Source organism: Sparus aurata, chromosome 1, assembly GCF_900880675.1.
Source record: "Sparus aurata chromosome 1, fSpaAur1.1, whole genome shotgun sequence".
Classification (NCBI taxonomy): domain Eukaryota; kingdom Metazoa; phylum Chordata; class Actinopteri; order Spariformes; family Sparidae; genus Sparus; species Sparus aurata.
In genome coordinates, this window is record NC_044187.1 from 31202857 (window position 1) to 31215893 (window position 13037).

The 13037-nt window shown below is 43.1% G+C and overlaps 1 protein-coding gene across 1 annotated transcript in view; it reads left to right on the forward strand.

Moving 5' to 3' along the window:
* The first annotated feature begins 8586 nt into the window (after window positions 1–8586).
* The window catches only part of LOC115582649 (neuronal acetylcholine receptor subunit alpha-7-like), a 62447-nt gene continuing 57996 nt past the window's right edge, over window positions 8587–13037 (forward strand). Inside the window, exon 1 of the mRNA XM_030418730.1 lies at window positions 8587–9133. Within this exon, the coding sequence (XP_030274590.1) occupies window positions 9064–9133 (70 nt within the window). The 5' untranslated portion in view covers window positions 8587–9063. The remainder of the gene's footprint in view (window positions 9134–13037) is intronic.

Genomic DNA, 13037 nt, shown 5'->3' on the forward strand with positions numbered 1-13037 from the left:
GGCTTCACAGAAATAGTGAGCGATTGTAAACAATTTCAAATCAGATATATGAGCACACAAATAAACAATTAACCAGACAGAGACTGATGAAGTGTTGATATGCCAGATAATTAGGCAATTTGTGACCATCTCCTCGCACTGCTAATCTACAGTGCAAACATTCAGGAGAAGGGAACAGTAGTGTTGCAACATGTATGATGAGATTTGATATGACAGATGATATCTCCATGAAGCTGATAATATCCGATGTTTGTTGATTCGAGGTCATAGAGCATTATAATGTACCATTACTGTGCCGATCAGCTTGACTCAAGCTTCCCTGAGTTGCTCAAGGGCACATCCTCAGCAGTGATTACAAGAGGAGACAGTGGTTCATACAATCCCCCGCACTTGTTTGCCCGTCTGGTTGAGTTCGCTCTCCGTACTTTCCCCGTTATTAGCTGCTGTAACCTTCAGGCCTTCAGGCTTTTGTCACCCAGCAAACATTGTTACAAGTGGCTGTCCCCGGTGATATCATAGCGTTTTGCGCTTTGGCCTAGTTTATTTGGAGACATGAGTTTGTTCTCTGACTTATTAAAAATGGCTGGCATGCTTAAGTGAAAGCCTCTCCCCATGTTTCCCCTGCACTTGAACAGTCTGACCTCAGCCTGGTCTTCTATTATTCACAGCTACAGATCTGACTCAGGCAGACAGGTGTGTGTGGTGCGTGTGGTGTGTGTGCGTGTTTGTCCATATGTCTGCATGTTCAGGTCAGACAGAATGAGAGTGCAGGAGGAGGGTGCGGCGTGTGTGTGTGTGTGTGTGATGCTGACGGACAGCGACAGAGCACGGTGTGAACCCCTCAGGACGGCGCTTATATAAACAAGCTTTTAGGTCTTTGGACCTAGAAGAATCTGTGACCGGATGTAAGACACCGGAAATATTTGGAATGGAAATCCTTCTTTCCACCAAAAACATATTTCATGTACTTGTGTTCTCTGTGGAAAATTCATAATTTAATACTGCTAAATTGTATGAAGAGGAAAAAGGAGAGGAGAAAAAATCTATCTTAAAAATCCATATTAAACTTAATAGAGTTGCTACCAAAAATTCACATAACACCAGAATAAGAATAATGTTATTAAACGCTTTGATTTTGATTTGATTTCAATAAAAAGAAAACAGCATTTTTAAGCAGCTTTTTAATATGTATAATAATATAGTATTCTATTAAAGAGTGCTGCACTAGTTCACCAAAAAGTAAAAACTCATCATCTCAGTCATTATCTTTTATCTATGTCATGTTAATGGAAAGTCTGGTGAAGTTTTGAAGTCCAAAAAATATTTCTAGAGTTCCAAATCATCATAGCAGCATTCTTCTGAACAACCAAAGTAGATGGGGACTTGTTTTAAAACGTGAATATACAACAGAAAAAAACGGAAAAAAACAAAAATAGCTTCATCCAACACGTCCAACATAATCATTGCCTCCATATCTAAGCGATCCCGAATTGGTAAGGGAGGATGCTACTTACACCCTTAATGTGTTGTGGAGCATGTCCAGATGAGGTGCACGCTAATACTTTTAGCTTAGCATCTGAAGAACTTATTGCGGCTTGAAAAAAATTGTGTAAACATTTTTTTTTCTTCAAATCAGTTTTGGCACTTCAGGCTTCCTGAGACTTGAAGTGTGAGAGAAGAGCTGTATGGAGCCATTTTATATTTTTTTCAAATGTGTATAGACTATTTAAAACAAGTCCCCATCTACTCCGGTTATACAGGAGAACACTGCAGAGCTGTTTTGCTGTGAAGCTCCAACATTCTTTTGTGGACTACCAAACTTCATCCGACTCTCGATGGAGATTTATTATTAATGAATTATTCCTTTAGGCCAAATATTAACATCACTGCTCTAATATGCTCTCAACACTCATAATAACATAGCCTACTAATATTTAGCTGGTTCACTTTCTTAGTCAAGAGTGTTAGCAACATTCGCTAATTAGCATGGAACAAAGAGTGCAGCTGAGGCTGATGGGAGTGTCTTTTGTCTTTACAGGTCATAAACAAAAGCATAGGGGAAATTTAAAATGTAACTTCCATCTTACAGTTCATCCTGAAGGCAACATGAATGTCTGTACGTATTTTTCGTGGCAATCTATCCAATTATTGTAGAGACTTTTAGCTTTAAATCCATAAGCCTCATGGTGGCACAAGAGGAAAAGTCAGGATTCATCCTCTGGGGACCATGGATTTCTGTACAAACTGTTCTCACAATCTTTCTTGTAGTTGTCAAGATAATTCAGTCCTGTTCACAGTGTTGGAACAACATTATTATCCCTAGAGCCTCTAGCATGGCTTATTATAAAACCAGCAAGTATTTATTAGATGTAACATGAACTGCATATATACTGTACATCTGGGGGCCTGAGCCAGTTATACACTGCACTGAGTCCACAGACATCACTGTGTTATTGTTATTATAAGTTGCAGTATTTGCCTCGTGCCATAGGGCAATTTGATCCGTCTGAGTGAACATTCTTCACTAACCTCAATCTTATACGGTCTGAATCAGCCTGACCTGCATTCACATGTCAGCAATAGCAAATTTAATGTCATGGCATTGCTTGACAGGCACACAGGCTTGAAATACACAATAAAACCCTCATGCTGGAAAACATTCAGAGAGTGTACAGTTTTGCCTTTGTTTGGTATTGACTTGGGAAGTGCGTACTTTATTTCCTGTGACACTAATGTACAGCTCCAGCGGCGGTAAACAAGACAAGATTGAAATGGTGATCACGGGTGGAACTCTGGGGAATTTCATGCTATATGGAAAGACTCAATTTTCTGCTTCACATCTGTTATCGCTGCTGTGGACTGAGGCTCATCTGGATGGAAAGACCGAAACACATTCTCCACAAGGTCAGTCTCACATACATACTTAATGAAGCAGGTCCAGGTTGTACATCTTAGGAGAATTACAGGGTAGGGTCCTGCCTCTGTGGCTGCAAGCGGCTCGAGGAGAGAGCTGATCAGCAATCCAATTACTGATAGAGGTGCCAGGAACCAAAGCAATAAGATGGCAGTGTGGCCTGTGCTATCCTTTATACCGTCACATATGCAAACTGTGTGTGCTTGTGCGGCCCTTGTCACTTCCTGACTACATGACTCAGACAGCCAGAAGCAGTACAGCGCTGTGAAAAGGTCAGTGTAGGTGCTGCAAAACAGGCTCTGTTACTCACCTTGGCTTCCCCATCTGAAGGTGTGATCCTGCCTTTTAAAGAAAGACTATCCTGCCTAACGTGACCTTTACCTTCTAACATGACCTGAGAAGGCAGTCAACAGTGTGAATGTTGTGACATGTGTTCGTAGGTTAATGTCTCTTTGTCTATTATGCTGACCCAAGCCAGAGAAAGGAAAGTGAGGACATGGAGATCCCCAGAGAGGAAAATAAGAGGATTCTGAGGAGGCATTAGCTCTTGTGGGACTGTTAAAGAGGCACACTGACTGTGATGACGGCTGTGGATTTGAAGACAAGACCGCAGTGCAGTGCACAAGACCTGTGTAAATAAATGTACCAAAAGTCATACTGGTAACAGTCATCGTCACCCATATGAATAATGCCTGAGTTAAAGTCTTGAAGCATCTCATATTAAATGTACTGAAATCTCAAAGGTACAAGTAAAAGTTTAATATACATACAGTATGTACGTACAAACAGTATACCCTGGGTTGACTGATTATAAACCTGGCAAATAACAGGGTTAATAGTAAAATAAATCCATATGAAAATGCATTACCTTGGCTGATGCAGCATGTAATCTGTAAAGTAACTACAGTTCAAATAAATGTAGTACAGTAAAAAGTACAGTATTTGGCCAAAATGTAGTTGAGTGGATGTATAAAGTTGCAGAAAATGATACTCAAGGGATACTCAAGAACGCATTAAAAGTACTTCCATCACTGATCAATCTACTGTACAAATGGTAACACATTTATGCACACTAATAAGGTCACATTGGCATTTTGCATTCATGAATACAGCAAGGTGGATTATGAAGATTGATTTCTGTATTTTAAAGCTGTATTAACCGATACATTTCCAGAATAACAAATAAAAAGAAAGGAGACATTAGATAGGACTTCAGGAAGCAGCACTGTACTCAGACTGTAATGACTACCTTATGGCGTAAAAAAACGAGCAAATAAGATCCAGTGAAATAGCAAATCAGTCCATCTTATGACATTTCAGTTTTGTTGTAGGTTGTTGTTTAGTTCATGGTGTACTGTATATATTAGGTCCTGGGTTGAAATGTTGTCATATTTTTTCTCATCAGTGACATTTCAAGCTAAAGAATTTGTTCCGAGAGAAAAACTCTGATAAATGCAATGTAGGCTATGCCAACTGCCCGCCACCACATTGGAGACGGACCAAGATAGCAACACCATGGTAGAGCATTTAGCTGCTAGAGAGCAGGAATCATATTCTCATCAGCATGTGCAGACCAAGAGAGAGCAACTGTAAAGGACAGACAATATTTGACTGGTATATACAGGGCCAGAGACACAGCTCCAAATGAAATCTGACAGCGCTGCATGTCTGCTGACAGTAAATGTACAACTGCTTGCTAAGACATTTACTATAACTACTTTAAAATGTAGCAGTCAGACAATGTTATATTAAGAGCTTGCCGAACTTGTATGTAATTATTGTATGTAATCATGATGACTGAGGACTGTCGTCAGCAGAATAGTTTTTTCCTTTTTCACTGTTTTCCTTCTTAATTAAACGCCAGTACAACATTCCTGCAGTAGTAGAGGCTGCACTTTCAAGACCGCAGTTTCAGAACCCTGGTTATATATTTTCTGTTAAGTTACGAAGGTTTATTCCACCAAAATAACAATTTGATTCATTATTTATAGTTTTAGAGGTTGGATCACCCACATATTACTGTCTGACTCATTGTTTATAATGCCAACACCGCTGCAGCAAACTGTTATAGGTTTATTATGCTTAACTAGCATTTCGAAAACTTATTTGCCAACTTCGTCAAGTCGATGTAAACTTTCTGTCCAGTTCAAGACAACAGATTTGTTAATAGTTCACACTCATTTGTTGTCCGTCTTACTCCCTCTATCTATAAAGGGGTTGTCAAATTCAGTGGGTGGTGCTGTGGCTCCTAGAAATGCGATCCAGGCAGTGGGGCCTCATCTGCTGAGTGGTGAGTTTCGGCCAAGCAGAAAAAGTTGCTCGTGCAAACTTGTTAGCAAACAGCTCATTATTCATCCAACAATTCTTTTGCAACATTATCATTCATCCGGAGTTGTATTTCTTGCAACCTGGTGAATAAAACACCAAAATTTACTTTCTTTTAGCTCATCTTTTGGTCTCCACCAGCTGTACACTGCTCTACAGCTGCTAAATGCTCCACTGCGTTCACCTGCCTGCCGCTGACTGTGTCTGTCTGCTGTTAGATGCTGGGCAGATTGATTTTAAGAGATTTTTTCACCGCCGCCTGATGAAAACACACTATGATGTTGGTGAGAGTGACACAAAGCAGTAGCAAAGGAGTGGGCGAGACCGCTAAACAATGAGCTGGAACTCACTATAGAGCTCTTTAAAGCGGAGGGGAACTGGAGATCCACGTAATGATTCTCTTTGCATTCTATCATTTGGTTTTAAATCAATTTGGGGGTTATTGCATTCAGGTAATTTCTCTTCCTATACACGTACAGTATAGCACAGCGTGGTGAGGTGCGCTGAGACATATATGCTATGGCATAAACCTCAGAATAAATCACACGTCCAGCCCTATGCTTGATGATCGTGCTTGTGATGTTTTTTTATGTGTTTATGATATTTATGGCTTGGGCTCGGGGCCACTATGCCATACAGTGTTGTGTGTGGGAAAGGGTAGTGGGGTCTCTTTGAGTAAGAGGGGAGAACACACACGTACAGTACAGGCGTGCACTGTACATAAACAGGTGGACACACAAAATGAGAGACACACAAACACACATCACACAAATACACAAAGCACCACTCCAATCCCTGCAGGCCCAGCCAAGAGGACATTTATTTAATGTGAGCTGATGGCCGTCCACATATATGCGCAACAACGTGTCCAGACTGAAGCCGGAGGGAGACAGAGGGACAAGGGGGGTGGGGTTGGTGGGGAGGTGGGGGTTTACACATCGAGGCTGAAGCGAATGGGAGAGCGAGTGTGATAGATAGCGAGAGCTGGAGAGGCGCTGCAGGCGCTCTCGTAATGGTCTGAGGACATCACTGCATCTAATGCTCTCAGGCAGAGCTGCATGAGCACAGAACAGAGAGGTGGCAGAAAGGAAACAGAGGGAGGACAAGAGAGATGGAAGGCAGAGGGAGGACAAAAAGGAGGACAAACGGGGAACGAGTGGCAGATGGGTAGAGGGTACAGGAAAGGAGGAAAGCGAGTCAGTGAAGGGATGACGCAGAGGAAGACCAAAAGAGTGAAGAACGTTTAGTTTACGATGCAAAGGGAGACAGGGGGCAGCGCTCATGATCAGGAAACAGATCATCCGCATCACAACTTGAAGCATCTCCATGCAAGCTAATGAGGCCACACACTGACTCCTACACACACCTGCACACACACACACACACACACACACACACACACACACAAACAATAACACTCCTTCTCTTGTCATGGCGGAGTATAGGTGAGCTGCCCTGAAGATGTTTTCCTTCCCACTGACAGCACCGCACTGAAGCTTGGGCAGTCTCATTAGAGGTAATTATGTAGTGCAATATGCTATAACAACTGGCCACACGCACCAAAATCCACCAGGCTGGACGGCTGCCACGCTGATTAAAGAGGCATTCAGTGGTGCACGCTGACACGAACTTCATTCGCCATCCGCGCCGCTGCTGCGCAGAAAAGCATGTTACTCAAAATAGCAATGTGTAATGCCCTTGTTACGAAACTTACAGTACACCAGCTAAGATCACGAGTGCAGATTTCCCAGTTGTTTAAAACTGAGAAGGAAAACTGACTGAGGATGAAGCAGCGTATGTGCCACATGAAGAAGTAAAGGGGCCGCAAAAACGCTTACGTTTTGAAGGATAAGCCTCCATTTTAAAGGGGTGACTGGGCTGTTATCACATAGGACACAATGATAATGAGCAGATGGGGTTCGGATCAGCGCCGATTAATCAACAGTTTCTCTGCCACCTGCTGAGATTTATGAATTTCAGAATCAAATTGTGGTGTATAACCTGCTCTGGTAACCACGAGCAAGATGAGTCACCGGTGCCTGAGCAGGCTGGAAGAACCATTCACATGTGTTGAGTGAGCGTGCACTTTTTATTGAAATGAATGGGCCTCCATGTTGGGATACATGATCTATTATCTAACACGTCTGCAAACAGGCCTCACCTTTCATTTGCCCCCATTTCTAATTGTCCTTTAAGGGGCTTGGTGGAACTCCTGTGTTGTGCTGCACGCTAGTCATTAGTTTCTGTTAGCGGACTCCATGTCTAAGCTAACATTAGCTGCTGTTACTATCAGTTAGCGGAGCTCAGAGGGACATGAGGACGTGCAACAAGTCACTGTCGCGGAAAATCCAACCCGAGTCCTTCATTAAGGAATCCACAGTCGAGCATTATTAAAAGACTTGAAGCTACTTCGAGCACTGTCATCATTTTAGCTTGCTTACTTAGCAAGTCCCTCCCTCCTCTCTACGTCACCGCACCTTCATTTTTTGGAGGCAGTGTTTTTTCTACTCTTGGCCTGTTTGGTAGTTTACGCTGTCACCAGATGTGCTGGAATTGGCAGCTTTCCCTGTTCAGCCATTGCCTGTGGCAGGAGGATCCTGCAGGCAGGACTGTCCCTTTAAGGAATTCTCTCTCATAATTGGATAAAGTGGGCAGGGATACCAGAAATGTCAGAGGGGAAAGAGACATGGGCTACTGATCAAACACTCTATGACAGTGAAAACTGCTGGAATACAGAGCTATTTAACACTTGTTTCAATTGGAAAATAACACCAACAAATCTCTTTTCACGTCACGTTACAATCGACTCGCATATGGCCAATAAAAGCAGTGATTAATACAGTTAAATTGCTACGAATTGTCACGTAACAGCCCCTTTAAATACTTGAGACAATTCCATACAGTTGTTTTTATCGTGTCCTGTTTGTCCACTCCATGTAATCATCGTATTGTTACTGTTGATTTATTGCTTTATAAATGAATTCTGCTCCTACGCCAACCTTCCAACACGTTTTTATTTGTTGGTAAATTAAAAAAAAAAGTTAGAGGACATCTGGAGGAGAGGGCTGAGGATGACACAGGTGAAGCCTTGTGGCTGTAAAAAGTCAAGGAAAGAGTAACAGATGTTTGGTTGGAGGGGAGATCGTGTTCCTCCCAGAATGCCATCAAAATCCTGATGATTAAGTGCACTATTGAGCATGCCTGCGCCAAGCAAATCTGAGCCCACTCGGTAATTACACATTTACATGGCTGGAAGAAAAGTTTTCCAAAGTCGGGGGGGGAGGGGTCATGTCGCCCTCTGTTGGAGGTGCCTGTGTGCGTAAAAGATCGCGCGTTTCCCCCTCTCCTTGAGTCATCGCCCATTAAAACAGATGAGGGTGAGAGGATGAGCCCGAAGTGTCCGGAGGTGACACACGTTGACGAAGTTGACGACATCGGAGCAGGGGGAGCAGCCAGCGAGACAGGTGGCAGTCATCAGCGGTGCGCACGGAGACGACAGGAAACACGCAAAGGACCGGCTGGAGATGTTTGGTATAAAAATACAGCTGAGCGCAGGGAGAGGGGGGGAGAGGGGGAGAGAGCGGGACCCAAAGTGACTGTTGAGGCGACAGTCGAGTCAAACACAAGGAGACAAGAGTGTGTGTGTGTGTGTGTGTGTGTGTGACAGAGAGAGAGAGAGAGAGGGAGAGAGAGACAGAGACACAGAGAGAGAGAGAGAGAGAGAGAGCGCAGAAGCTGCAGCACCAGCAGTCTGACAAAGCCGCACTCCCTCCAACTTTGACATCCCCAGCGGGCTACAGAGGGAGTTCTGCTCCGCCGCTGACATGGAGCCTCGGAAGTGTGCTGGATCTGTACTGATTGGAGTTTACCTGTTGGCGACGTTCTGCTGTCAAGGTGGGTCATTGATGGAGAAGTCAGTCCTGTTTTTTCCGTCCGTCACAAGGTGCAGCGAAGAAGAAGACGCTGCTCGGCAGTTGTTTTTTATTTCATATTTCGCTCATGTGAGTCACTTTGAGAGAAACATTTGTCAGAGGGATGAGAGCTGCTGTTGAGGCGCAATTCGGCTTAGTTCGGCTTAGTTCGGCTGCCGAGTGCGCATCTGGCTTGACAGGAACATCTGTATCTAACTGTCAAAGGCAGGTTCAGGAGTTTATGAAGAAAAACGTTCATTCAGAATAACTTAAAGGAGAGCACTGATCAATTGACTAGATGTATAATGGTTCATTTATGTGTTACATTATGTGCTAACTAAATGTGTCAGTGTGTGTGCGCACACGCCAGTGAGCCTTCTCTAACAGCCCGACCACATCTGGCTGAGAATAAGGAGGGCATCCCGGAGGTGATGCTTGAAGCCCATTGGGGCCGCTCATCCCTTCAGTGTAATCTGCAGCTAAAGGATTGTAAGATGCGTGGCGGCAGTGGACCAGAGCCAGTGGACCCCTCAGAGGAGGTTAAACCTCTGTAATGTGTCTGACTCCCTGGTTTACAGTCACTGGTGCTGTATGGTTTTTTCTTTTTCTTTCTTTCTTTCTTTTTTTCAATTCATTAATTGCATATGCATTCCTGTTGGAATCTTTGTTTTCCTCCGTCAGACTGATTGAAGTAGAGACGTAGAGAAAAAGTGAGATGGTTTTGATAGAGAGACACATAACGCACCCCCGGGAGACGTTGAACCACCAACTCTCAGAATTAAGAGTAAATTATGTTAAATGGCGCAGAGCTTTTGTTTGAGCTCCAGCATGTTCACAGGCGAAGGTAAAAAGTAAAGAGCTTCCTCATATATTCTCCCAACAGGTTGTAGAGACTTGTGTTGAGGAGTAACACGCACTCACACACACAGACTGGACACGAGGTTCAGTTCTACGTTGTTATTACAGAGGTGGGTTTGAGGGCTACAGTACGAGCTGTAGTTGTTCCCACCTGACAACATGGTGCACTTTCACACGCCCCAAGATGAAATCAGACGTTCCTCATGAGATCCCTTAGCGTGTAAGCATCTTTCAACCTTCTAAAAAAAAAAAACCCTCTTGAGGGTAAAATTCAAGGTAAATGTCTTCCTCTCTTATTTCTCAGTAGAAGGCTATCGCTCTTGAGGAGTCACGTGGCATCTCCACTACGCACTGGTAACAAGTTCGAGGACAACATTGTAGGGGGGACTAGCTGACATTCTCCATGATGTTCACATAATTAGATGTTTGTGTTATTATGTCCACCAACTGTCCCAGACACAGTCCTTCTGATGTGTCAGACGTAGGCCACACACAGTCTTGTCGCCGCTCACTCGTCAGGCTCGTCACAGATGTTTTCAACAGCGTTCGCTATTGACACTTCTGACTCTGAAACAGACTCTGAAATACAGTTATGCTCTTACTGTACACTATAAATGTGAGGGGAAAAACTCCCACTCCTTCTCATTGTGGACACTGCTGCAACACGGGTGTGATTTTGTATCTATGGTAGCTGGAAATGTTACAGCAGCCTCAGTTAGATTTATTAAAGAACCCTTTTAATAAGCTTTGTGACATTTTGTATTGTCCCTCATCAAGCTACAGTGTTAAAGATGTAATATGTAAGAATTCCCCATTAAGATGTCTAAAAATGACCATTGTTGTATATTTTGTTGAGTTGTGTACTTACATTATCCCAAATGTTTCGGACAGTCTTCAGAGCCAGAGAAAACCACAAGTTTTATTGAGGTAACGATATGTTACAGTATAGCGCCTGTCACTACTCCTGGGGTCGGGAAGTTCGAACACAATATTCAATTTAACGCGATTAATAGTTGAACCCATGATTTCGGCCGTGAATATTTCTGCCTGAGTCAGTTCAGATAGATTTCCATCAGCAATGGTGCTTGTTAAGTTGTGTATACAGCACCCAAGAAGCAAGTTTGTCTATGGCATCATTTGCGTTGATTTGCGTTACTCGCAAGTGTTTATTTGCCCCAGACAGTCAGATTACTTTACTGAACATTAGCTGTAAGCTAGTAAGCCATTACACAAACCACAGGTGTGTGTCTGTGTGTTTAAATTCAGGTCAACCACTGCTGCAGTCAGGTTGATAAATGGCATCTGTAGACTCCTCCGAATCAGAGCAGAATCCATCATGACTACGGGTGTTTATTCCTCCGGAAGGTCCGACTCTGCACTTGACTATTTCCCCCAGAGCTATCCAGCCCTGTGCAGCTAATCATTGTTTTGTTTTTTTGTTGTTCTTATTTTTGGGCCTGCTACTTTACTGTTTGTATTGAGTTTTGCCAATGGATTCAGATGTAGCAGGCAGACAAAGGTAGTGTCCAGCTGGTGATCATAGTCAAACAGTTAGCAGCTAAAACTGCCAAAACAGAGCTAAAGGGGGAGGTGAATGTTGGTTTGTCAACTAATACAGAATGCAACAAGGAAATCTTGCATAATGCATGAGACTACTCCACATTTAAGAAACTTGTTCTATGTGTACTCTTGGGTCAGAGGAAACGCTCTTTGAAATGTATTTGCATAAGCTAATAAAGTGACCTTGTTTGATTTTCCCCAAGAAAAATAAGTTGACCCGGTCAGATTCTGTTCTACTGTCTTCTTTGCATTTCAGATTCTGGATATGTATTGATCTTGTACAGATATCTGTGGACCAGCTGCTTTAATGCGATTCGATTTTAAACTTGTCCAAGTCTCCTTGATGTTCAGCGTGCCTGAGGCTAATCAATATTTAATCTGTCTCTGTGGTGGGATAGTCCTTGTGAGTGTTGTCATGTTCTTGAGTTCTTGTATTTGGTTTCTAGTAAATTCATTCATCAGACTGCAGCAAAGACCCTAACAGGTGCCTGCTAGTGCTCTTCTATTGCTAAGCATGTCTCGAAATGATATGCATAATGACGGACGCTGTAATAACACATCTAACATGATTATGTGAGTAAAACGTTGTTAGCACCAGCAACATTGTTGTGAAAGATGACGGGAACATCTATAAAAGAAAATGCGATCTTGTAGATATGCAGTAGCTGTGACAACAACATTTCTAAAGCCTTAAAAAGTGCAGGGCGAGGTGCAACATGAATGAAATGAAAACTGTCTCATGTGTTTTGCCTTTTATCCCATCGGCTTACTAGCCTTTGAAGGTAGTTGTAATTTACTGCAACAGAAGTGTATCTCACACTTTCATAGCCTTCGCTGAAATGGTCACGGTGACAATGGTCCATCGTGCCTTTTATTTATCGCTGTTTATTGCTATTCAATTTGATTACTGTCCGTAAACTAAACTGCCTCGTGGAGGCTTGAAAGACTCTACTCTGGCACAGCCCTATCTGTCCTCGAGTGTCTCTCTTAGTGAGAAGTCAATACTGCTCTGGGCAACAAGCTGTTAGCGGTTGCCTTCAGGCCTTTGCGAGCTCTTATATGGGTCACGATAAGATGGGAAAAGCCCAGGTTACGATTATGCTTAGGGATGTAAAAGTCTAGTGTCCTACGGCTGCTCTCTACTGTACTCCAACAATTTCATGAACATGACCTGCATTGAAGCTATGTCAGTGTTTGTGTTGTTGCTCTAGAACTAAAAAGTAGTGTGTCCCCTCAGAGTTGCAGTAAGGGAGGAGTTGTTGGTTTTTGTGACATGAGGTTTTCTTATTAAACTTGCCCTTGTAGGCTAACCAATGGTGTTTGGTCAGATTGGTATATTGGGGCGCTGTTGGTGTGTTTCTTTCAGTAGTGCTGTTGTTATTAGCATTTTCTCAGCTTAGCTTCCTCAGTATAGCTAGCTGGCTGACTTTGAGGTGGGGGGGACAAAGACTGGATAGATGGATGTCGGT